General features: G+C 58.1%; 1 protein-coding gene across 3 annotated transcripts in view; it reads right to left on the bottom strand.

Moving 5' to 3' along the window:
- Positions 1-26,978, bottom strand: part of MACROD1 (mono-ADP ribosylhydrolase 1) — a 146,251-nt gene that overhangs the window by 108,337 nt on the left and 10,936 nt on the right. For all 3 annotated transcript variants that reach the window (XM_077115886.1, XM_077115884.1, XM_077115885.1), the window contains exon 3: positions 26,351-26,467. In XM_077115886.1, coding sequence (XP_076972001.1) covers positions 26,351-26,467 — 117 coding nt within the window. The remainder of the gene's footprint in view (positions 1-26,350; positions 26,468-26,978) is intronic.

Here is a 26,978-nt window from a genome sequence, read left to right as displayed (position 1 = left end):
AAAAGGCTTGTGCTTTGACAAAAACCAAACGCTGGAAGAGGAAACCGATTGGAGCTCATCGGGCTACCCGCGGACGTGCCCCCACTTCTCAGACAACAAAAGATCCAGTGAGCCCCTTGAGCGAAGAGGCCGGGGTTAAAAGAGCTGGACACAGGGGCTGTGTGACACAGAAGAGGCACGGTGCTTCCATGGGCTGGCCCAAGAGATGCACTCGCCAAACGGGGACTCGCAGCTCCCCAACCCGGCGAAACGAGGGCCCCTCCCCACGAGCCCCCACCTTTTCTCCCCTGAGTCATTCTCTCTCATGCGATGAGATCAGGAGAGGAATTTCCGCATGCCTTAGTTCCAGCCAGATCCTGGCCCTCCCCAGCCCCCACCCCAGGCCCCCCGGCTTTTCCATCTGTTCTGCATCCCTATTACATCTTCCCAGCTTTCTCTCTGGGTGCAAACCCGCCTCACAGCCATGGAACCCCAAACCAAGGTGGGGGCCTGAGGTCAGGTCCGCTCTGAGAAGCCATCACCCCCTGGCCCACCTCCTCCGACATGGCCACATGACAGATAATGAGATCGAAAGAAGGGGCTCCGTCCGGGGTCCCTAAGACCCTCTGCACTGAAAAGTATATTTTGTGGCGTTTATAGGCAGGTTTAAAGTTCAGGAGAGAGAGAAAAAAAAAAGCCCATGTCACTTCTCTGGTTAAGTGGTTTACCCTTCATGGTAATTAGATGTAGTGAGTGGAACCTCTTTCCTGTTACATGGCAATTTTCCTTTAAATTTCCCCTTAAAAAAAAAAAAAAAAAGGCAAGGAAGGAGAGAAAGCAGCAAGGCCGGGGAATCATTTGCATTTTGCGAATGAGGACTCTTGTAAGCTCAGCTCAGGCGTGGGGCCCAACGTATGGAATGCTTAAGAGATTACTAAGAATAAAATCTATTAATTAGTCATACTCAATTCTGCAGACACGACGTGCATCAAAAGCTTCTTTTCTTCCCCTTTTTTTCCTTCCCCCTTCCTGCAGCCTCCATCTTCTTTTCTAAATCGGCTCCAGCTCTCCTGGGCTGCTTCCATGTTCAGGTGGCAGCCCCCTTGGCTGACCAGGACAGCTGTTGCCACTGGGGTCAGGATACCAGGTTTGGGGATAGGAGCCGGGGACCCCACTCCTGCCCCTGGGAGATAGATGCTGGCGGTGGCGGTGGGGGGGGACTTGCCAGCCACTAGGAAAGGTCCAGCCAGACACACCGAGGCCCACGCTTGCCTTCTCCCTGCAGACACAGATGCTGGGCCTTCTGCTTCCCCTGGGGACACAGAGACTCCCACCCACGCTGACCAGGGCATGCAGAGGCTGAGCAGGGACTCTATGGCCTGTTTCTTCTCTGTAAAGCAGGGGTGAGGCTGGCGAAGGCTTTGGCTGCACCCATGAAAGCTGGGTGCACCAGAGGCCGAATGCAAGCTCCTATGCCCCACGGATTCTGGAAGATTCTAGGCGGTCCAAGGCAGGTGGCAGGAGGCCCAGCCCAGGTGCACGACCCAAATCATCTGCTGGGGCTGCCTAGCCTTGGGCAAAGAGGCTGGGAGGTCTTGTTCAGCAGGAGGGGCGGGGAAAGAGCAAAAGTTGGAAGAGCACTGAGTTCAAATCTCGACCCCCCCAACAACGGCACCTATCGTCCCAAAGCCAACTCTCTCCAGAAATCTGCAAAATGCTCAACGTGCTGGGCAGGACAGGGCTTCCGAGCCTCGTGCTTATGAAATTACAAAAAGGGAAACTGGGTGTGGCACACAGGGAGTGGTAGAGCTGGGCAGGCAACGGAGAGAGAACTGGGGACGTTTGCTAAAGGAGGGACCCTCTCCGGCCACGGTGGCCTGAGCCCTGCCAGGCTGAGGGCTCCCATCACCCGTGTCCAATCCCCACACCCAGTCGGGGCAGATGACGCCCGGCAGCTGGGCTGGTGCCAGGGTGACTGCTAACAAACAATGCAGGGCCCCATCACTCCTGCACGGGCCTGCCATAGCCCAGAGAGAGGAGGCACTTTTTTTTCCTTAAAGAGGGATAAAAGGCTCAAAAATGCAAATCATTACCGTTTACAACCAAGTGAGCCTGCTAAATTGATTAGAAGAGATCAGACTCCTTGGAGGGAAAGGGAAAGAGGGATTTTTCACGTTCCGTGAACCTGCTCTGAGTGGCTGGATGTAAAGCAGGGGTTGGTTCTCCAGGCCTGGCTCCGGGGGGGCTGGGGGTCTCTAAGGGGGCCCGCTAGGTGAAACATAGGCCTGGGCTTTGGTCCAGGAGCCAGTACCTTGTGCCTATGCCTCTGGGACCAGAGGGGCTGCTGTGGCTCCTGCTGTCACCCAGAAACTGTCCCAGTCCCCAGGCAGCGATTGCATCCTTTCTACAGGTTCCAGCTCCCTGCAGAGGTGAAGTGGCCTGATCAGATCAGTCACTTGCAGAGCAGAACTCTAGCACCAGGAGCTTCTCCATTTCTAGTCTGTTCTAGGGTGGGGTCTGTCTCTGGTCCACTTCCTGGGGCTGGTGAAAGGGGAATGGGGCCAACTGTAAAGGGAAAATTGAAGATGAGGGAAGAGAGACTCTCGTCCAGCAAATGAAATAGGCAGTGAGTTTCCCATCACCAGGAGCATTCAAGCCCATGGTGCAGACGTGGCTGTGTAAGCCAAGACCTGGTTCTCTGACTAGAAGACCCTGCCTCCCATCCTTGCTTTATCATCCTCCAGGATCCTGTAAGGAGGCAGCTATTAAGTGCCCTGTGCTCAGCCTGACCAGTTCACCGGAAAATCCCAAGACAGGACCATCCTGCACCGAGACCCCTCAAAGAGCTGCTTTGCCCTGGCAAGGATGCTGCAAAATTCCAACCCTCAGTAGCCAAAAGGCTCCGGAAGAGGAAGTGCAGACAGAGCCACCCTATGCCTGAGTCATAGCTCAGCAGGGAGCATGGAGGGCCCCACCCAGCGACTGCCCCAGCCTTCCCTTTGGAAAATGGGGCGCATGTGGGGCAGATCGAGGAGGCACCCCCCCCCCCCCCAGCTCCCACAGCTCCGAATCTTCAACTCGCTGCCAGCTCCATCCATCCATCCCAGCCAGGGGCCAGGTTGACAGCTGCCTGGGGCATTTTTGACTCTGTGCTTTTTGAGCATTTACCCTTTCTTTTGAAATGTTCCAAGGAGTTGCCTGAAATATCCCCACTCGCTTCTTTAAAAAAAACAACTCACAAAAAGATTCGCTTTGCTCTCCATCCCTATTCCCCGTTGCTCTCTCCGCACTCCCTGTGCTTTCCCCTGGATTGTTTTTTTTTTTTTTCCTCTGGCTTCGGAAAATCCCATTGTGGCTGGGGGCATCATCACAAATGTGATTTGCGGGTGGCGTCGCCCGTGGGCAGCTGGCGTTTTCTCTGCAGCAGCTTGGGAGGCAGCTTCTGCCTCTGGTCGCCCCTGGAGAGCCCAGGTGGGGGGGCGGGGGTGGGGGCTGGGGTCTTGAGATCACAATGCATGGCCCCTACTTCCCATGACTGAAATACCTGCTTATGCCCAGGAGGGAAGTGTGGGCTTCCTGAGGGCGTGGTGCCCTGTGGGGAGGCTGGCCACCCCCCCACTTCCTAACAAAGTCAGACCCCCGAGACACAGGAGGCACGTGTGTCCCCACCCTTCTTCCCAGCCCCCACCCCCAGCAGAAAGTCAAATTGCCAAGCCCAGGCCCCGTGGGGTCGCGGAGACCCAAGGCCATGGCTGGCATACAGAGGTGCACTCTCTTCTCTTCCCCAACACCAGAATGGGGCTGCTCTCCTCCACCTCCTCCTCTCGACCTCCAGCTTGCCGCCTGCCCACTCCATGCAAAAGGCCCAGGTGGGTGCACTGGGCCTCCGCGCTCACCCTGGCGCCCGCCCCCGCTGCAGCCCGTCATGGAGAGGGGCTCATCTCCGTAGCGTTCTCTCACCAAAGCTCCTCTCCCCCTTGGATCTGCCACCTCGCCAGCAGTGAACCACTCAGTGAGATCCTGGAGATGGGCGCGGTGACTCAGTTTCCCCTCTCTGAGTTTCGGCCGGTGCAGGTTGACAAAAGGGGAGCAGAGAGAGGTTGTCATGACTCGCCAGCTGGAGGAGCGCGCTCACGGAGGTTTTGCAGGGAACCGAAGCTCCCACGCCCTGAGCCACCCGCCCAGAGGAACGGATCAGGCTGTCTCTCCTCTCAAGATGGGGGAAGGCAAACGCCGCGTGAACTGACAGTCAACGCCATGGCAACACGGAGCTGCCATGCACTCATCAACCAGTTGCTGGCGATCCAGGGGTGCCGCTCGCCTGCCCTGGGCGGGGGTCACATGCGCAGACCAACCCCACGCCTGGCTAGTCCTGTTTGCAAATAATTCTGGGTGCAGAGAGAGAAGACAACGTATCCACAAAATCCTGAGACGAGCCTTAGATTTTTCTACCTGACGCAGCACAGCCACCTGCCAGCGGGCCAGTGGCTTCCAGGGCGACCACCAGGTTGCAGCATGGGGTGGGGGGAGGGGGAGCCTTTAAACGATGGACCCCGATCCCTTGCAGCCCATAAAGAGATGCTGAGAGCTGCAGAAAGGAAGCCACTCACCCAGCGCTTGGAGTTTGTCATCTGGGAAGGATGCGAAGAGAGGGGGCGAGAGATGGTGCTGGAAAGTTCGGGGAGGTCTCAGGGCTGTCCACACAAGCTGACCAGAAGGCTGGCGGGGTGGTGTGACTCTTTCCACTGGAGTGAACGCCCACGGACAGGGAGGCTCACGAGGTGGGTGTGAATGGCGAAGTGGGGGGGGGGAAATCAACCCGAAGAAACCGCCCCCCAAATGAGCGCTGCAGAGTGGATGTCTTAAAAACCACGGACAGCAATCAGTTCCCTCTCCCGATGTTAAAACACCTGTCTGTATCTCGTCTGATATTTGGAAAGCATCCTCCCCAGTATAGTCCTTTCTGGTGGCCTGCCGAGGTGGCGGTGGCCAGGACCAGGCCCCACTGAAGAGGGCAGCTCTCTGCAGCGGGCCTGGGCAGAGCAGGTCCCTTCTGTCCTGGACACCCCCCCCCCCCCCCCGCCCCTTCCTCGCCTGCAGAATCAGCTCAGCTGCACGCCCCTGGTCTGTGGTCTTCTTCGAAGAGCGAAGCAGTCGGGGGAGGGAGGGGGGCGGTTAGGGTTAGGACCCGTCCCAGCACCGCCTGCCACCACGCCGGACCTGGTACCCTCCTGCCCCACGCCCCGGCTCGCCACCCCACGGGGGCTTCCGACCAACACACACACACACACACACACACACACACAGACGACAACCACACAAACCAAAGTGCACTGCGAACCGCCCTCTGGCCTCCTTTCTGTAGGTGCCTTGAAATTTCAATGTCGAAGATGAATGTGACTTTCGGTCTGATTTTTTTGTTCGTCTGTTTTTTCATATAAAAATGTCCAAGTCCACTTGCCTTGTCCTTTCTTGAAAAATAAAATAGATTTAACTTTTACGGTCATCTCGGCTGCTGATTCTCGGCGTGGTACCGGGGCATGCCAGGGCCCTGATCTCCGTCCCACATGCAGCGACATGGCTGCTGGCATAGGGATGGAGGCTCTGGGGTGAATAAGTCCCCTTGGGGCGCCATCAGAACCCCCAAAAATGATTCTGCTGCAGAAATGATTTTCTCCAAAAAAGGACTCTGATCCCAGCCCCTGGGCCTCATGGGAGTTTGTTGAGCAGGGATATATTGAACCAGCCATGCGAGGGGCACAGGCAGCTGAGGGCAGCCCTGGCAAGGGTCTCCACGTGGAGACGTGTTAACAGGAGCTGTGGATTTTGGTGTAGGAGGCCTCGGCAATTGTGCGGACGTGGAGCTGAAATGCACAGGCGTGGGGGAGCCGGTTTAGCCCTCTGGCCCAGAATGGTGGAGTCCTAAGTTCTCCCCCCACCCCAGATGCCCCTTGCCCATCAGAGTCGCCGACTGCACCCCCTGCTGTCCCAGCCTTATCTGCATATCTCAAAGAAGGGGAAAATATGATTTTCTAGGGAACAAACGAAAGCAGTTTCTGCTAAACTTAACATAAAAGTATGAACTCATTACTTTGGCCTTCGATCCTATTTCCTATCTGGCTGTGGGTAAATGAGATTTTCCTTAGATTCCAAGGAAGCAAAGTTATTGCTCAATGTGCCCTGGGGGTTGGTAAGCCCCAGCTGGGGCGACTCGGGGTGCTCACCTCCCATTCCTACTGGGGGCAGGAGCCAACCAAGAGGGAGCCTGCAACGGCCTGGGAAGCCCCCTGCCAAAAGCAAAGCAAGGCATGTCGGGAGATAGGGCCAAGTCTGTTCTTCCAGCTTCTCCCTTGGGCACAGCGCACAGTAGGTGCTCAGAGTCCACCCCAAGCGCAAAGTAGCTGCTCAGAAGGTCCCCCCCAAACTCTCTCACCTGAAACCCATTCTCCAAGCCCACCGGGTGAAACTTCTAGAACACGGTCAGACAGCTAAGTCACTAGATATTTCCTGAGGGCCTACTACGTGCATGTGCTGGGATGAGGCACGCATGCAGCAGATTGGAGCCCCCGAGCCCAGGCCCCAGCCCATCTCCACCCTCCCCAGAACACAGGGCTCCTGGCCACACCCATGCGGACAGGCCCTGCCCTGCCTCAGGCCCCAGGGCTGTGCACTGCTGATTTCCCCAGCCTCCATCCTCCCCTCTAAAGACCCTCGAGGATTTAACTCAGGCATCCCCGAGTGAGGCTCTCCCCTCCTGTCCCTCTTGTGGGGTCCTGCACCCCTGCTGGCCTTTCACATGGTCACATGCACACAGGCCGACACACACACACACACACACACACACACACACACTACACACACTCTTTCAGATGCCTGCAGACACCCCCATAAGCTTTAAGCAAAGCAACGAGTCGATGAACACCAATCGATCAATCAATCGTCAACCATTGATCAACTGACTGGTTAATGCTAGGTAAAAGGAGGACAACCTTCCAAGAGTGGCAGCCCGTGGCACTCCAGCATCCCAGGAATCTGACAACCAAGAACAGTCTTACTTTCCCTTCCTACCTCTCCTCTCCTCCGTCCAGGTCTACAGGGGGAGGGAAGGAGGGGAGGCACAGCAGTCCCCCACTCCCTCCCCCAGCAGCACCACAAACCAGGGTACCCATGGAGCTCTCTTCAAACTGGGGCAGAGCTACTGTGTTCCCAAACTGTGGTCCTCAGACCCTAGAACTCATGGGGGTTCTAACCAGAAAAGGGTTCCTGGTCCAATGGGTTTGGGAACCGTTGGATTAATGCCATTTCCCTCCAGGAGGGCTCCTCGGCTGAAAGCAGCCTCCTGTGGTGGGCCTAGGGACCTGGCCAGACTCCCAGGCTCTACCACTTACCAGCTGAATTACTCATCCACTCTGTACCTCAGTTTCCACCTCTGCAAGACGTGTGCATCACAATAGGACCAGGCCCCATAGAGTTGTTGGAGGGTCAAGTGGGATAAATCAGGCACTTAGCAAGGTGCCTGGCCCGTGATTAAGTACTTGGAAACCATTACAGCTGTTATTTTTATCATCACTAGGACACCGGCCCTGCCAGTGTGTGCTGGGATGCAGGAGGCTGAGTTTCCCATGGCTTGGCTAGGACATGTAGGTCCCTCTCCCTGGGCACACCCCCCACAGGGTTTTACCTGCAACCCAGGTGCCTTGCACAGAACCCCAAAAGTCCAGCATTTCTTGCGAGGAGCCCAGGGGTCTTGGCCGAACCCTCCCAGAGAATCTCAGGCTGACCCAAACCTCCGGCTTCGGGACAACAGGGTGTAGAGAAGCATATTAGGTTTTAGGCAGTGCCCTTGTGGGATCTGAGGCGCAGCTAGCGTTGGGCCCCATAGAAGAAATCACCAGGACCAGTGGGGGGACGGGGGACTTCTAGGGCGTGTAATACAAGTCACTAGAATGAAAAATCTCCAAATGCAACTGATATTTTTGAAGAAGAATAAGTAGACCATGGACTGACAGGTAGTAAGCTCCCCATCCTCTGAGGCATGCAAGAGGAAGTTCGTCAGGCCCCTCAAGGGGTTGTGAGCACTGGGCAGTGGAGGGGACTGGATGACCCCTAAGAGCCTTACCATCTCCCTAATATGTTTTGAGGTTGACTCCGGGAGATGGAATGATCCCCCTACAAACCTAGGGCCCCACAACTGCTGCAGCACCAACCATTCTCCCTCTCTCCAGCTAAGCGGCTTCCGGCCCTTCCCTTTCCAAAAAAGTCTTGGGACTCAGATATCCCCAGAGGTTCAGGACAAGAGTGTGGGGTAAGAACCTGCAATGGCTGCTCTGTGCTCAAGAGGCACCCCCAAACCTGGGACCCCGGCTTCTGGTATCCAACTTCATCTGGTTTATCTAAAAGTTGCAGTTCAAATGCCCCTTGAAGGTGTGGGCATCACCCACCATGGCTGCTTTCCCCTCTGCTTCTACCGCCCAAGTCTCAGAAGCTTCCCTTTCCTCCTGTCCCCACTTCCCGGCAGGGGTCTCTGGCCTCATCAGGAATGCTAGAGAAGGGCAGTGCGATGGTGGCTCAGTGGCAGAGTTCTTGCCTGCCATGCCCAAGACTCGGGTTCGATTCCCGGTGCCTGCCCATGCCAAAAATAAATAAATAAATAAATAAATAAATAAATAAATAATGATGCCAGAGAAGAGGCATTTCAAACCCAGAGGGATCTAACACCCCAAGCCACAGCCTCACACCCAAGTTTGGTGGCTGATCTCAACATCCTACGTGGGAGGACCCCAAATGGATCTAAAGTCACCCCCTCCCTGAATCCCCTCCCCCTCCAAATTCTCTCTCAACAGGTCAGAGCGGGGCTCACTCGTCCACTTCCAGGCACCCAAAATCAAGTATGTCCCTCTTCCCTCCTCCACTGCCCGCTTCTCCCCATCACCCCTGACCCAGCGGCTTCTCCACCGACCCCCACCTCCGAAGGACCCTCCCCTCCTGCGGCAAAGTAAATAGGCTTTCTTGAGCCGCTAACTGACAGCACAAATGAAATCCCGCCGCTCCCCCTCGGAGCTTTACCGGGGGAGTGAAATCTTATTTGCACTGCTGCCAAGCTTGGGATGCGATGAAATTATGCCTCGAGAGAAGACTGGGCTGGTTCCTGGAGGCAGCGGCTGCATCGGAGATGGGCTTATTAAAAGCCACAGTGGCCACATTTCAACCTGTTTCAGGTGTTAAGTAATTTACTGTCACCCGGAATTCAGTGGCAGGTTTTTATCATTTTTATTTCCGTGACGCGGGCGAGCGCCTGAAAGGTGCCTGCCTGCCCAAGGAACTGGGGGTCTAAAGGCTGCCCTGCCCTCTCCCCCCACCCCCAAACTCCCAAGGCACCCTGGAGAGACATGGGGTGGGGGTGGGGGGCCGGGGTCCTGGAAGTGGGTGGGGCTGGGGGCCTGGCGGCGGCCCCCCACCAGGGAGCTGTCCCCCAAATCTCAGCCACGGTGGCGGTTTTTTCCGCAGGGGACAGAGACGCCTGTGTCTAGGGACCCGACTGCCAAGCATGCAGTCAGGTGCTCTATTTTCCTGAGCATCTACTGTGTACTAGGCCCTGTTTGGAGATGGAACCCAGCAGTGACCAGGACAAGGGATCCCTGGCCCCCTGGAGCCCACGCGCTGGTGGTAGGTACTGAGTAAGTATATGCAGTTGGTTGACTGAGATTGAGAGGCGCACAAGCTCTTGGAAAGAAAGGTGTTGGGGTGAGGGGCCATGGGGGAACGGGGCAGAGAGAGAGACCAACGTCACTGAGCATCTGCCACCAGCCGATCACCCCAAAAGCTCTCGGGGAGCAGGGACCGTCTCCATGTCCCCATCTGTGCCCTCCCCTACTCTGGAGAACTACGAGGCCAGGGGCAGACACCCTGTCCTTTCCAACCTACCATCCCCCAAACCCTTGGGGAATGCACGGCCCCCCCATTCACAGACAGTGAGGGCGGAGGGAGCCCTGGAGCTTGGGGACACAGGGTCAGGAATGGCTCACCCCCATCCTCTGAGGCCTTTCTCAAGGTGCAGGCCTCAGGCCCATTTGATGCTTTGGGCTCGGAGGGGGTTACAGGGGCGCCAGGGGGTGCCGATGTCCGCCCTGACACCCCTTCTCCCCACCCGATCTCAGCTACCCCAGCAAGACCCAGGGAAATGGGCAAAGTCCAGGCTGATCCCGGAGCAGAAAGGCTTTCATTCGCTTTCTCTCGAACGGGGTCCTGGCAAAGGGATTAGTCGTGGAGGCAGGGGCAGTAGGAAAGGACGGGATTCCTCTCCTGAAGCTGAGATTGCAAGCCCAGGGTTGAAGGGTTGCAGGGCAGTCGGCGGGGACAGCCGTGTCCCCAGGCGCCCGGCGGATGGGACGTGCTGCCGGAACACGCTGGAAGCTAGGTGTCCCAGTGGATGGGCGTCTGGCCCAAGTGACCGCCCAGATCCGTGACTTCGTAATTTGGGGGGACTTCCCAATGGTGCCAGGCGCTGGGTGGCTGTCGTGCCGCGCACGGCTCGCCTCTGCCTGTCGGAAAGCATGGGACCCCACGGCCCAGTCGTAGGGAGCCTGGCCAGTCTGTCCAAGCCCTCCCAGGGCCCTGAGTCCTGAGGCTGCTGCGTGAGGAGGCCTGGCTGAGTGTCAGGGAGGCCGCTGGTGAGCCGACCCCTCGATCCCTGCAAGGAGTAGACCCTACCTGGGCACAGCTTCCTCCAGGAAGCCCTCCAGGATCTGTCCCCAGCACCCTGGGATCCCCCATCAAAGAACATAGCCCCCTGAGCTGTAACTCCATTGCCCTCCACTATGTGACAAACACTCAGGAGGGACCTGGCAAGAGGCTGGGGGTGCAGGGGCAGAAGGACAGGAAGGAGGGAGCCGAGAGAGGAAGCTACTGGGGACCCCCAGAGGTGCACGCAGGAGACCCAGATTTCCTGGGATTGCAGCACTTAGAAGTCTGATTTCTGCTCAATCCCCTTGGAGCTCTGCATCAAAGGTAGCTCCCCTGAGCTCTGCAGATAAGAGCTGTCCCTATCCCCAGCCCCCCTTTAGGGCATGATGCCCACCAGCATGCCAAGCTGAGCCACCCACCCCCAGGGCAGCCTCGGTCTCTCTGTCTGGGATGTCCACCCCCCAAGACAGGTTCGGCCCCCGGGGTGGGGCCATTGCATGTGACCCTGTGGCTTCCCAGCATGCCAGCTGCACGGCCCCCACCCTCACCCCGCTCCCCAGTGCAGACCCAGCCCCCAGCGCAGCGCCTGGGACCCTGGGGCTCTCCTTCCGCTGCTGCTGAACAAATGAAGACGCAGCTGCACAGATGACTGTGCATGGGGAGCAGGGATGCCTCACCCAGGTCAGGGCATGTTCCTGGAGTAAGTGATGTCTCAGCCAAGACCCAGAGGATGCGCAGATGCAGTCAAGTGACAACGGGGGGAAACGGTGTTCCTGGCAGGGGAGAGAGGCTGTGCAAAGGCCGGGAGGTGAGAGAACATGCAGCTAGGAAACCCAAATTCGTCTCTCTGGCTGGAAAGGAGAGGGCAGGAGAGGGTCTAGGGCCAGATGTTGCAGGGACCCCGCCGGGATGGCCAGAGAGCTGAGGTCACTCCTCAGGCAAGACCTTCCCCCAAAATCGAGGCGAGGGCTCCCCAGCGGTATCAGAAAAGGACGCCGCCCTACCCAACCCCGGGGTCCCTGCTTACATCGTTGGTCTCTTATGTATCCCTACCCCACCCCCACCTCCACGGAGTCCCTATGGTTCCCTGGTGACAGCCCCAAGGCTGTAGAGAAAGCAGCAGGATGCAGTATCAGTTCTACAGGAGGCAAGGTCAGAAAGACCCTGGCCAAGGAAGCGTGCAGACCCCCAGGGCGAGGGGGCTGAGGCTGGGAGCCAACGCCTCCTGGAGCATCTCCCAGGGTTGAGGGGGGGCATGGCCCCAAGGAGCGAGCAACCCAGAGTCTATGACAGCTCCACTGCTGAGTCTTGCTGTGAGCGGAGAGGTGTTCTACCTGGCTGAAGATAAATATATCTGAGCACCTACTATGTGCAGGCTGGGTGTGCAAAGGGCCTGCCCCCTCCCCACCTGCTGCCCGGCCACACCTGCACAGAACAGACACTTCCAGGCTGTGAAGGATGATGTCTCTTATTTCAATTAACATTTTCTTGATCACTAGCGAAGAGCTGCATCTTTTCGCATGTTTACTGCCCATTTGTTTTCCCTCCTACCGGGAATTGCCTGTCCACAGCTTTCGCCCATTTTTCTTATTGATTTGTAGGAGCTCTTCATATATTAAGAGCGGAGTTAAAAAAGCAAAGCGTCTCCTGAGGCAGAGCCCATCGGCCTTCCCTCTAGGGTCCCAGGAAAGGGGGCTGGGGGGTCTGCGTGGGTTTCTAGATTCTCTGGCCAAATCTCTGCCCTCCACCTGGCTCCGGACAGGCCAGCTGCAGGAGGATGAAGCCACGTTCTGCAGGTGACAGCCCCAGCCGGGCCTGCAGCCCAGCTGGCAAAACCCAGCCTGCTTAATCTTTTATTACTTATATTGAGAAGTCTTCATTGCCAGGGCTGGTGGGGTGGCCCAGATGGCACACGAGGGGAGCTGGCCGGCGTACCAATGTTCTGGGAGTACACGATGACTTTCACCATCCCAGGCTCAGTCCAGTGGGAAACATCCAACAAAAGGGACAGACCCTGAAGTGCCCGGCTGACCCTCCCACCAGAATTCCAGGGCCCCGTCTCCGAGTCCTGGCACCCACCTTCCCTGGCTCCCTGTAGGCTACAGTTGTCCCCAAAGAGTGAAGCTGGCCTGGGAACCCACGTCTGGGCCTTGCATCACCCCCCCACCCTCCACTCCACCCCCACCCTCCCCGGGACCTTTCAGAGCCAGAGTCCTCCCCACCGATTGTTTTCCCTCCAGCGCTTCCCATATTGCAAGCGGACAAACACAGGCCATAAAACTGATTTCCAAAGCCCATAAAGGCAATAACATTTAGAGAGACTGGAAAAATAGAGCCCCTCCTTTCCCCGAGTAATGGCTGCGGGGGGGGGGGGGGGGGCGGGCAGCAAGGCAGCGGCTGCAGTGAGGGGGGGGGGGGGGAGAGGTGGCGTGGAGCAAGCCAGCCTGCAGACTTCCACGTGCCAGGAGGTAAATGGAAGCCCCACACTTTCTGGGGACCCACGGCTGCCGGCGAAACTGCAAACTGCCTGCTTAGCCTCTCCCCTGACCCCCCTGCCCACGGTTCCTCCAAGAACCGGGGTTGGGGGGCTCGGTGCAAACCCCGTGCCCACCCACTCACCCCATGCCACCCCCCCCCACTAAGCTTCTCGGAGATCCTCAAGGCAAGAGGCCTGAAGAGCCAGCCCTGGGAGCAATTGCCAGACCCAGAAGGCAGGTCAAGGTCGCCCCTGCTGGCGGGAGTTGGGGAGGCCAGGCGGGGACGGGGGTGGGGGGTGGGGGGGGCTGTCTTACCGGGGCCTGGGAAGTTCACTGTCTTTCTCCCAGGTTCTCCAAACACCCACATCCTGGGCTGACACCAAGCCCCTTTATTAGAACAACATCTACAGCCAGGAGTGGTGAGCTACGGTTCATTCATTCACTCATTGTTCAAGGGTGACGTGACACGCTGCAGAGTTCCTGGGTCTTCCTGAGAAGACCTGAGTTCAAGCTTCCTGGATCCCAGACAAGTCATTTAACATCCCAAGATAACAGTTTCCCCATCTGAGAAGTGGGATTAATAACAGCCACCTTTCCAGGTCAATATTGTTATTATTGGCATCCTAGATTAGGAGAGTTGTAAGGGCGGATGGAACCATCCTGGACCTACAAGCAGGGGCAGGAGGCTGGGCTAGGCAGGAGAGCACAGAGCAGAGGGCTGACCCCTCCGGGCTGGAGGCAGGAGGATGGACCAAATGACCCCAAGACTCCCTCCCAGCCAGGGATGAGACGAGGTCGGAAGACAGGGCATCCTGAATCTAAAACTGCTCACAGGGCGGGTCCACAAGGCAGCCAACAAATCCACAGCCACGGGCCCGGAAGGGACCGCCGGGACCTGGTAGGGGGACACTCAGGTGGCTCTCAGGAGCCCCAGCTCAGAAGTCACTCATCTTATTTCTTTTCCTGGATTAAAACACTTCACCACCCAGAATTAGCCACGGGCTCAGCCTCCCACTGAACATAGAAGGGGAGGAGAGAAGCTCTTCCAATCAGGAAATCAGGAACAGCTATACACACACACACACACACACACACACACACACACACACACACACACACACACACACACACACACACACACAGAGAGAAAGGGGCCTCTGGGTCTCTGTGGGAACCGAGGTGGGATGGGGGGTGCCAGTCCACGGGCATGGGAGGGAGCTGGTGGCGGGCTGGCATTTGCATGGCGCTGGAATTTATGCAGCTGCCCGAGTGACTCCTAAGGCGAGACGAATCTCCAAGCCGCTTTTCTCAGCAGGAACAAGTCTTTTCTTTAAATCGATGGTGACACATTTTTAAACTCTCATATTAAGGAGGGAAAGGTTTTGCCAGCCTCCCGGGGGCAACCCTTATTAGTCACAGGCTCATCTGAGAGCAACAGCGGTGGGAGACCCCGGGGCCAGGCTGGCCAACAGGAGCATGGGATGGCAGGGGTCCACAGTAACAAACAAGAGGACAGAGGGGGCAGCTTGCCCCCCACGCTGGGGACAGAGCCTTGTGAGAGAGGTGCTCTTAGAGAGTGAGACTGGAGGGAGTTCCAGAGAAAGGGCCAAAAACACCTATAGGGGAAATAAAGAGCAGTTGATAAGGGGAAGAATGGAGCAAAAAGATGGGGGAGTGGAAAGAAAGAGGCGTTAAGCTGATATTTAAATTGACTTCCAGGGTTGGAGTTACGGAAACTAAAATCCTGTTTCCTATTTTGCTATGGCTGCCAGGAAGCTCAAACCTACATTTTATATTCAGCTTCAGTAGATTCATGCAGCCTGGTTATGAGATGCTATCTGGGTGAGGCCAGGGTAGGGCCCCAGGAGCCAAGCTGTCCCAAAAGACAAAATACAAGGGGCAGGCATGAACTGTGGAGAGGATGTGACCAGGAACAAAGCAGGGCTGCTGAGCTGGCAAACACATGCCCAGAGGGTCCAGGTCATTCACTGGCTCCAGGTGTGGCTGAGAGCACAGGGCCCATTATTAGACGCCAAGGGTTGGCATCTCCCCTAGTGACCTGATTCTTTTTATTCCTGCTTTACCAGTTCCCAGCGTCACTGCACTTATTTCTCAGTAGAAACAGGTGGGTCAAATTTTTTTTATTAAAAAAAACATTCCAACTCAAAGACCCACTTCTTTGGTGATAACAGCCGTTTATTGAGTTCTGAGGACATGTCAGGCATTTGTGCGCATCATCTCCATCCTCCTAGCTACCTCCAGAGGGGTGGCACTCTCTGGGTTCGCCAGTGAGGAAACTGAGGCTCAGAGGGGTGGTGTATCTTAGCCAACATCACCAGAGATCCTAAGTGGCCACAGCAGGGCTTGAACCCAGCTCTGTCCCATCTGACTGAGTGTCGGGAGGTTGCTTCCCTCCGGTACCCTCCCTGCCAACCCCCCCCCACCCAGGGCTTCAGCCTGCCACCCGCCCCACTTCCCGGGGTCCCTGATGGGGAAACCTCCCCGGCCAGCTGCTAGGACAAGAATCAACTCCTGTGACGGCTGAAGCTGCCCGGCTCCTGTGGTCAATGTCAATTCCGGGCCACTTGCTTGTAGATTTTAATGTCCCTGTTTCTCCTCGCCATCCTCAGCAAGGTAGCTCCCGCTTTTCAAAAGGGACGTGGCGTTTGATGATGTTTAAACCGAATGTGAAATACAGCCAGGCGGCAGTAATAAAACAGACGCGAGCCCTGCTGGCAGGGGAATGGCTGGCAGGCGGCCGCTCTCTCCCACCTGCCACGCCGCCCGCGCAGCTCGGCTCCTATTTTTATGGCAATTACAGTGTCCGAAGAGGGAGAGGGAGCCGTGATGGGGACGCGGGGTGGGGGTGGGGTGGGGGGCCGCTGCATAAAGACCTACCACTTGTTGCCTTCGGGAGTGGGGTTGCTGGGGTTAGAATGAACAAAGGGGGGAGGGGATGCCCCCCCCGGGGCTCGGTGGAGGGGGGCAGGCTGCGTCTGCCACCCCCTCCACCCTCCCCACCCACCTCTGCTCACTGCCTCCCACCCCCCAGCCACAGCCCCGCCAAGCTCCCGAGTCTTCACTGGCTTCTGCCTCCTGACACCCCCACACGGATGCAAATAGCTGAGGTCCCTCCCCTGCCCGGTGCCCCAGCAGCCGTGCCCACTGGGGCAGTCCCTCCAGGTTTGTGTCCTTCCAGGGGATAGAGCCAACCACCATCCAGGGCTGGCCATCCACAGGAAATGGACACCAGCCCTGCCCTCGAGGGCCCCAAGAAACTAATAAAATCAATGGTTAGCATTCACCCACAGAGGGCTGGGCAGCACCTGCGGCAAACGCATTTTTCCTCTCTGTTTTTTTTTTTTTTTTTTTTTTTTTTTTTGCTGCATGGCCTGGGAATCGAACCTGTCTCCCGCATGCATTTTTCCTCTTAGTCCCCCCACAAGGCAGATGCGTGGAAACTAAGGACCAGGGAAGCAGGGACCTGCCCGAGTTAGGGGAACAAGAGGATTCTAGCCTTGTTGGCCTCTTAAGCAGCCACAGCCCCTGTCACCAGAGGCCCCAGGCCAGCCACACACCCTCTTGCTAAAGTGAGCATACAAGACTGCAGGGAGGGGGGACAGGAGACTGAGCAGCTGATGGGAGCCAGACACCGCCAGGGCCTGCGGAAATATCAAAATAAATAAATGGGCTCAATAGGTGAGCTTCTGCAATGTGTGATAACGGAGAGGAGGGGAGCACAAGGGCTGGCACGGGAGCTTCGGTTCCACCAGCTCAGGCCTCAGCAGAGCCCTGACAGGAAGGACTTTTCCAAGCACCCAGCTTCCCTTGGGAACATCCCCCGTCCTGCTCCACCTCCCGTCGCCCGCATGGGCTGTTCCATGTGAGCACACATCCTTCCAGACAGAGGGCAGAGGAGACCCAGACAGCTCTGCTGGTGAACTGGGAAGGGCAGCCCTCCTGCCTGCACCCTCGTGGCCAGGGGACCCCAAATCCCAAAAGACGGGTGGTCAGGAAGAGCTCAGCCCCTCAGCCACCCAGGTCCCGGGGACTTCAATTCACCGCATGGAAAAGCAGAGGGGGTGCCCCCGCCTGCCCACAGGACAGTCCTTCTCTTCCTCCTTTCAGCTGCCCACCGCCTGGGGCTGTTGCCTCTGGCTCCCCAGGCTCTTTGAGGGAAGGGATCATTCCCCTGTCCCTAGCCCACCCAAGCTGGGGACACAGCAGGCACTGGCCGATCGAATGCCCCATTCAGCGGGTCCAAGCAACCTCCCAGAGAAGCAGGGCAAAGTAGCAGGAGCTGACATCTCTTGAAGGTTTTACTCTGACCCAGACCTCGGGCCAAGCATTTTACACAAAGTATCTCCTTTCAAACTCACAACAGCTCTACTGGGAGGAGGTGGGGTCCTAACGCATGTGTGTCCCCATTTTATAGACAAGGAAACTGAGGCTCGAGAGGCTGAGTGACTCGCTATGCAGTGGAGTCAGGCCCTATACCCAGGACTCCTCTCCCAACTACAAGGGGTCCCCGTTAGGGTGACTCCAGAGCAGATCGGACCGTTTTGGGGGGGTGGAGTGGGAGGTGAGGAGACAGGGGCTGGAGGCTTCGATCGTTTTTTTTTAGGTCCACCAGCCTGCCCAGAGGCCACCAGGAGCTGAGAAGAGGCCAGGCCCCAGGACCTGGAGAGGGTGTGAGCCCACCCTCCATCCTTAAAGGCTGGGTTGGGGGTGAGGAGGCTGGAAAGGGAATCCTGGACCCCAGGGAGGTGGGGGTTCTGAGGCTTTTATGTGCCACCTCTCCTAGGGCCACAGGGTGCCCTGGTGTTAAATAACCTGCTGGGGAGTCCTGGAGCCAGCCCAGTAGCCTTGGCCAAGGCGCTGGCGGATGACTCTGGGAGAGCAAGCCAAGGGCTGCAGATCCAGCCCTTTTCATGCTTGGCCAATTTAATGGTCCCCATTAATTTCCAAACACACACATTCCCACCAGCTCCGGCCTCTTCAGCTCAGCGCTCAGCGGAGAGCATGTCGGGACACAGGCAGGCAGGCACACAGGTGCGAGCATGGAAGCCAGACAGCCTCAAGGACAGGGAGAGCTGGACACACAGACGCCCTCTGGGGCCGCTCACACGGGGGCAGCCTTTCCCAGGGTGGGACACCTAACGGGTGTTTTCTAACCACATGTCAGTCGTGAGAGGGAGCAAAGGACCAAGAAGAAAGGATCCCGAGATGGGAGGCAGGAAGCCTGGGGATGAGCGCCTGCTTTGCCCCTTTCCTGCTGTGTGGCCCTGAGCTGGTTGCTAGCCCTCGCTGGGCTTCTCCACTCCTTACCCTCCACTACAGGACTGTAAATGCCTGTCTGGAGCCCTGAACCCCACAGCTAAACGTCTACCTCCTAGGCCTGTAAAAGGGATCTGCTTCTCCTGGCCCTGGATGGGTGGCTGGAGAGAGCCCACTAACCAACTCTCAAGAACATTCAGTCATTTATTCATTCAACAAACATTCATTGAGGCCCAGGACAAAGGGACATTGGGTCCAGAGCACAGGGTCCAGGGTCCACCCTGACATTCCCTTTGGAAATGACAGGAAGGCTCCAGTTCAGTGTAAGATCTTGGAGTGAAAGGGCCTTCCAGGTCCCCCGTGTCCTGCCCGCTGGCCATAGCTCAGCTCACTGGACCAGACCCTGGGAGCCCATGAGGGAAACTCAGTAATTCAGGAGGGATCCATCATTTATGAATTTATGTAACTGCTTCTCGACCTTCTGGAAACAAGCTGCCCTCCTCTCGTGGCGGTGGAAATTTTGCACTGGCACCCTCTCGGGGTGTCCTGGGGTTTCTGACAGGGAGAGGGGGATGCCCAGACTCCAGACCTCCCAACTGGCCTTCCCAGCCCAGTCCGTGGCCCCCTAGACTGAACCCAGAGCGAGCTTCTGGGAAAGCAAATCTGATCGCGTCACTCTTAAACCACGCGTATCCGAGACGGAGTCATACTTCTGGTTTTGCTCATGCCAGGGCCGGGGACCCATCCGTGCCTTGTTGGTAAAATGCAAAGGACGTGGGGCAGATACGGGGCCTGCTTTGGGCACAGGGTGGGGGACGTCCTGGCATGGAGTCAGCCCCCAGCCCAGAGCAGGAGCTCCCTGGGGTGGGCTGGGCACCGGGGCTGGGACCCAGGTTGACTGGGCAGGTCCCGGGAGCTGGAGCTCCCCAGAGGCCAATGGGCCTGAACCCACATGTTGGCTCAGACACTCCATCTTGTCTCCAAAATAACTGATTTTCTGATGGTTCTGGGGCAGCGAACCTGGGTTCCAATGACAGCTGTGTGACCTTAAGGAGCTCATGTCTCTGAGCCTGATTCCCCACTGGCATAATGGGGCTGATTTAATAATACCAGGGGGCCAGGAGACCTGGAGGGAGGCCCCCGAGTTTTGGGCTTCCCCTGTCCTTGCCTGTCACCTGTCACCCTGGGTGGGCCGTGGCACTCACCCCAGTGGCCCCTCCTTCTGCAGACCCCAGCCTATTCCCCACCCCATTTCCCATACAGCAGCCCAAGCCTATCTATACCTCAGTGTGATCAAGCCCCCCACCCCCAGCTCAGGAGCCCGTGTCCACCCACATCCCCCCTGCCTGCCAGCTCTCTCCCTTCCTCCTCCTGCTGACCTCCTGGCACCCTCCTCCAGGCAGCCTTCCGGTGGCCTCCTGCAGGCAGCACTCCCACCACGCCCCTTGGCATGCACGTGTCTCACTGCCCCATGCCCATATTTGAATGACAGACCATATCTCGAGGCCCAATGCCTGGTGCACAGTAGGCCGGACATGTACGTTTGTGGAATGCATGAAAGGCCCCGAGTTCAAATTCTGTCTCAGCCACCTGCTGAGCTGGGCAGCATGTCTGTCTGTCTCCTCTGGCCTCTGTCTGCTCACTGGAAGGGGGACTCTGAGATAACAGGGCAAGTGGCCTGTCCCCTCCAGGGACAAAGGGAGCAGACCCTTTCACCCTCCCAGGAGCCGAGACCCCCGCAAAGCAGTTTCTGTTATTGGCAATGACCTGCAGCCTCGGCAAATGCATTTAAATTCCAAGCGACAGATGAGGCGATTCACGGTGACAGGTTGGCATCAGCTCACGTCCCACAAGGCAGTCCGCGCCCCTCCAAGCCCCCCTGCCTGCTAGTCCATCCGGGTGGTGTCTAAATCATGACTCCAGGCAAGCGGCCAGCGGCCGGGGAACAGCTGGGAGCAGGGTGGGTGGCCTACACCCCAAACCAGGCTGTGATCGGGGCACCCGGCAGGAAGGGGTAAAGGCTGGCTCCGGAGGCTCTGGAAGGCCAAGGGCCGAAAGCGCCCGACAAGATCTGCACAAATCCAAGCCCCAGGGCTTCAGGCCATGGAACACCACCGCCTGCCTCAGTTTAAGCAAATAAGCTGCTTAGAAAAGTCCCTGTGAGGCCGGTTTGTCGCTGCGAAGCATGGCTCCCCACGTGATTTCCAGGGCTCCCGTTCTCAGCCCACCCTGGGGTGGGTCCCACGAGCACACGGAGGCTCGGAGATGTCGGCCGGAGCAGAGCGGGGCTGCCCACCGGGTCCCCGGCCCCTCCGCCTCGGCCTCGCTCGCTGGCTTGGGCCACTTTGAAGTGAAAGGGACCTTTTGTCCCTGCATAGAGCATTGCATTCATCAATAAGCCGTCCCCTGGGCCCCGAAGGCCAAGGCCGGGTGGCCGGACCCTAGGGTTGGCCAAGAATGGGGGTCTTTCTCTGGGCCTGGGGTATTTCCTGCCTGGGACTTGGCTGTCATCAGGAACGAGGGACCCTACAGGGCAGGCTGGAAAGGTGGAAAAACCCAAGGAAGCCAAGCAGTCAAGGTCACGGGCACTGGGGGAGCTGCAGCAGCCCCTGTGGCCCACCCGGGTGGAGACCCTGGCCCAACGCTCTGCAGAGGTGGCTCCGGCACAGCTGTCTCCTGACACTGGTCGCCACATGGGACAGGCAGGCACTGTGCCCGGACACTCCGCCCCAGCACGGGGGGCCGCCGGGGCTCCCTGGCTTATCTCCCTGGCATGGCAGCCCAATTTAATTAAGATGGATGCGGCCTGCCCCTGTGGGCAGGAGCCGTGGCCGGCACAGATGGCGGGAGCCCCAGCTGCCATGGGCGCTGTCAGCACAAGAGGCCTGGGCTGGGCGAAGGGGCCTGAGGAGGGCCTGGGACAGCCTGGGGGCGGGGGGTGGTCGTGCCCCCTGCGTCCTCGGGCCCCACCACCCATGGGGTAGGAGGCGCTTCTACCCCCTGCGCCAGCCCCCTTCCCCACATGCCACAGCCCCACAACGCACATGGCACCCTGCACACGTCACCACACACATCACACACAACACACACAGACGCCCCATCACACACAACACACACACATCACACACAGACACCCCACATCACACAAAACACACAGGCACCCCATATCACACACAACACACAGACGTCTCACATCACACACACAACACACACACATCACACACATCACACAAAGACACCCCACATCACACACACAACACATACAACACACAGACACCTCACACATAACACACACAGACGCCCCATCACACACAACACACACATATCACACACAGACACCCCACACCACACATCACACACAACACACACAGACGCCCCATCACACACAACACACACACATCACACACAGACACCCCATATCACACACAACACACAGACACCCCACATCACACATCACATACAACACACACAGACGTCCCACATCACACACAACACACACACATCACACACAACACACACAGACACCCCACATCACACACACAACACACACATATCACACACATCACACACAGACACCCCACACCACACAAAACACACAGGCACCCCATATCACACACAACACACAGACGTCTCACATCACACACACAACACACACACATCACACACATCACACACAGACACCCCATATCACACACAACACACAGACACCCCACATCACACATCACACACAACACACACAGACGCCCCATCACACACAACACACACATCTCACACACAGACAGACACCTCACATCACACAAAACACACAGACACCCCATATCACACACAACACACACATCACACAAAGACACCCCACATCACACACACAACACATACAACACAGACACCTCACACACAACACACAAAGACGCCCCACATCACACACATCACACACAAGACACACAGACACCCACATCACACAACACATCCCATATCACACATCACACATAGACTACACATCACACACACACATACAACATATCGCACAGAACATACACAACACACATGACTCACATATCACACACATCACACACAGACTCCCATATCACACAACCCACCCCACATCACATATCACACATCACACACAGACACCCCACATGATGCACACACACACACAACACATGTCACACATCACACACAACACACACAGACACCCCACATCACACACACACACCTGACATCTCACATACACTCTCCTCGCATCCAGCATCATAAACACAAAAAACACACAACACACCCACACACACAACAAGCACAGGCACACCCACCGGCCCTTAGCCGCACACACACACTCCCACACCACCACACACCGCAGTTGCATTCAGGTACCAGCAAAGTGGGGTAAAGGCGCTCCCTGGATTTCAAACGCTGGGAAACAATCGGATTTTCCAAGGTTCTGAGAGAGGCCAAGGGTGGAGTCTGCTGTGGCAAGGAGAGGGGACGGGGCTGGACACAGGGAGGCCCCCCCCACCTGTGGCTCTGCAGGATGGAGGAGAGTCTGGGGGTCCCAGCCCCTCCAGGCCCCGCGCAGCCCCCCAGCCCCCTCCCCTGCAGCTGGAGGAAACTGAGGCAGCGACAGCATTTTCCTCGTGCCCTCCCCATGTGGCAGCAGGAACCCAAAGAGACCCCATCCCCACCCCACAAAACCCACTCTGGCAGCCGGGCCTCAAGCCCCCAGATCCAGGCTGAGCCAACACTGTCCCCACAGGCCCCCCGAAACCCCCAGGGCCAGCCAGCCCCGTCCTTGGCTCCAAAAATAAAATTTAAAAATTCCCACCCCGAGATAATTGCTCTCTCCTTTTGCCTATTGTGGAGGCTCGGCGGTCGGAGCTAAGGAGCAATTATTCACGCCTAATGATTATAATCAAGTCAAATAGAATTTAATGGACACGTATTCTCTTCCTGCTTGAAACTTTACATATGAATTAAGCACATATGGGTTTCATGAGGCACAGACGCAGATTTATGCAGCCCGAAAAGCCCTGCGTTACCCACGACTTTTATTCTGCTAATAAACAGGCTGATTTACGGGATGGTTGGGCGCCCGAAAACGTGATCTCTGCTGCCTCCTGGTGGCCAGCGGGGCCGGGTGGAGGCAAACCCGCTGGGACCCTAGGGGGCCAGACCAAAGCCATTGGGGACCCCAGGGCTGCCACAGACCCCACGCATGCTCCAGAGACAGGGCCAAGGCCACCAGCGTCCCCCAGGGGTGCGGCCAGAGCCAAAGTCTCCGGGGACCCCCAGGGTGCAGCCAGAGCAAGGTCTCCGGGGACCCCCAGGGTGCAGCCACAGCCAAGTCTCCGGGGAACCCCAGGGTGCAATCAGAGCAAAGTTCCAGGGACCCCCAGGGTGCAGCCACAGCAAAATCTCCGGGGACCCCAAGGGTGCAGTCAGAGCAAAGGCTCTAGGGACCTTGGGGGATGGGGCCAGAGCAAAGGTTCCAAGGACCCCTGAGGTCACACCACTGCCAAGGCCACCCCGAACACAAGGGCCAGAGGGCTCGGAGGGGACACCAGCTCTGCATGGGAGCCCCAAGTCCAGGGCCTGCCTCGGGCATTCCCTGGGGCTCCAGGGGGGTTCTAAGTCCTGCACTTCCCAACTGAGAGTCTCTTTCCAGAAGAAAAGGAGATTCTAGGAAAATGCACCAAGGGTAAACTGAGGCAAGCCAGAGGAAGAGGGGAAAGCTGCTTTGCTGCGGAGGCACCGGCATCCCTCAACACCCCCAGGACGGGGTTGACACTCAGCGTTCGGTGATGGCCTCCGTGACATCAGCGACAGCAGCAGGGACTGGGCTCCCCGGGCTTTCACCAGGTGCAGAATGAACCTCACACGTCCGGGGCACCGTCTCCTTAATGCCCCAACAGTCCGACGGGTGGGCCTCAGCCATCCCCGTTGTACGGAAAGGAGACGGGGTTCCAGGTGGGTTCTCGGCGAAGGGGGCTGTCCCAGGAGAAACGCATCAAAGGGGGTTCTGCCTCACCCACCCCCCAAGCTCGGCTGCAATCAAACAAGGCTAGGATGAAAGTGCTTTTCAGGGAGCGCGAGGAGCTGACAAAGCCGGCTCTCAGCGTCGGGCGAGTCACAAGGGCACTTAGGAAGAGCCATTAATCACACCGCAGCCCGAGTGCAGCCGCCAAGTGCCCACCCACTCCATCTGCGTCCTGCCGACACCCTGCGCTGGTTCCGCGCCCTGCCTGGCAGCCCGCGCTGCAGCCAGCCACCAACCCGGGCTGGGCAGCAGCGGCTAGGGCCCCTGACACCCCCCACCCTGCTTTTTCCTGCTTGCCTCTCTGCAGCTCAGCCAGGAAAGCACCAGCTGGGCACCTCCCACACCCCGGCCTGTGTCCGACAAGGCTGCGGGCACCAGGGCCTGCGTGGCTGCCCCCCAGCCACGGCCCCAGGCAGAAGGAAAGGAAGTGGCCCCACTCTGCCCTGGCGCCGAGACCTCCTGGGTCCTTTTGCTCCAGGCCAGCCTCTTTCTGGGCACAGGAGGCAAGAAGACCCTCCCCCACCACCCCTCAACCAGGCTGCTGGGACACCTGCCAACCCAGAAGTGGTCTGTCTTAACTCCACGTCTCCCCTGGTGGACTTGCAGACCCGCTCCCAGCCACCTGCCTACCAGGGGACACCCAGAGGCGACCACGAGCTCCCTCAACCAGCCATTCCAAGTCAGGGTGCCTGTCTCCACTGACCTTGTCACCTGCATGCCTGAGACAGGGGGTAGAAGGGACACCCCCTGTGACTGTCCATCCCTGCAAACATTCACAGGGCAAAGCCCAAAGAAGTGGCCACTTTTCCCTGGGTCCTGCGAGTCTAGCCACTTAGCGAGGTCGGTGGAGACACAGATGGCACCGGCCCTACCATGTCCCAGGGGCACTCGGGGACTCACTCCCTTGCCTGCACGGGCATCAGGCAATCTCTGCAAGCTCAATGTGGAGATGAGAAGCCGCTGGGGGAGCCCTACCTTGCACAAGTTTTGGGGGGTGGAGATGGCGGCACTGCACAATTCTCCCCATGAGTCGGAGCCCAAGACAAGAGGATTGGCTCAGGCTGGGGTACCGCCAGCCTTCAGGGCGTCTATGAACCGGGCACCCCTTCGTCTGAGCAGACCTTGGTAAGGGAGGTAGCCAGCGACGGCTGGGACTCCATTCCACTAGTTTTCTTCATGAGCCACCTGCAGAGCGGCTGGACAGGGTCGCCTCTCATCCCCACCTCCTGAGCGCTCCAAAGCACTTAACTAGAGCCTTTTGACCTTGATCAGACAACCGCAGCTGGAGAGGAGGAGAAAGGCACCTTCCTCCCTCCCCCAAGAGGGGAAGGAGCCGGGACGCCGGGACTCATCACGATTAACTGCCCAGCCAGCAAGAGCCAGGCGCGCGGGAAGCCAAGCAGGCCCCATTTGCAGGCGCTGGAGAGCTGCCAGGGGGCCGCAGGAGTCCTCCCTCCCCCTCCGCTGCCTCGACGAGCTCCCTCCCCCCCTCTCCCAGGTCTGCGAGGGGCAGGGTGGGCAGGAAGGAAGTGGGGCGGCGGGGGTGGGGGTGGGGGTGGGGGGCGGGCAGAGCCGCCTGCAGCCCCCGAGGCTGGGCCCCCCGTGCTGGCCTGTGCGTCCCGGCGCGCGACGCCACCAGCCCGGCGCTCCCCCTTCTCCGGCCGCTAATGGTCTCGGGCGCTGCAAGCAGCTCAGCCGCGGCGCCCCCCGGCCGCTGGCAGGTCAGGCTTGGAAGGGAAGCGCGGCCGTGGGGCCCATTCGCCGCGGTCCGGTGGCGCCGGCGGCCACCGAAAGCCCGGCTGGAGCCAGGTGGCGCCCGCTGCGGCCGGCCGGCCAGCTCGGCAGAGCAAAACGAAGTCAACGCGGCGGCCACCGGGGGGGCGCGCCACCGGCAGCCCCCACTTACCAGCGTTGACGATGGCGTCCACTTCCAACTTGGTGATGTCACCGCGAAACAGGGAGATCTTCTCGTTGAGATGTTTGTCCTTCTTGTACTTGGGCTCCTCCACCTTGACGGCCACCCCTGGCGCAAGAGGGTATCGGGGAGGGGGCGTCACAGAGAGTCCCCCCCTGCCCCCCCACACTGCAGGGTGACCCAGACCCTGCCCTCCACCACTGGCAGAGGCAGCCTGCTGCATGGCGGCTGAGGATGGTATAATGCCAGCCCACGCTGATTAGGCACCTACTGTGTTCCCCCACGGCAGCACAGGTCCGGTACGAATGCAGCCATCCCCATTTTACAAACTGAGGCTTGGCCAGGGTACCAGGCCTACACGGCTCACCAGCCTGTCCCACTGCGAGCTGACTACACCCCAGCTTCATATCCCCGCTCACCCTGTAAAAATTCCAGGCAAGTGGCTTAACCAGCCTAAGACTCCCTTTCCCAATCTAGAATAGAGGTAAAAATTGAACCTGCCTCAGGCTATTTTAATAATTAAATGAAGTGAGGCACTCAAAGTGTCTGGTATACAGTAAGCACTCAATAAATGCTGAATAGCTATTTTTCTTGTCATCCTCTATATGGCTCTCCCAAG

This window comes from Tamandua tetradactyla, chromosome 9 (assembly GCF_023851605.1).
Source record: "Tamandua tetradactyla isolate mTamTet1 chromosome 9, mTamTet1.pri, whole genome shotgun sequence".
Lineage (NCBI taxonomy): Eukaryota > Metazoa > Chordata > Mammalia > Pilosa > Myrmecophagidae > Tamandua > Tamandua tetradactyla.
Note: the sequence above shows the minus strand (reverse complement) of the source record. Positions and strands in the feature narration are given on the sequence as shown.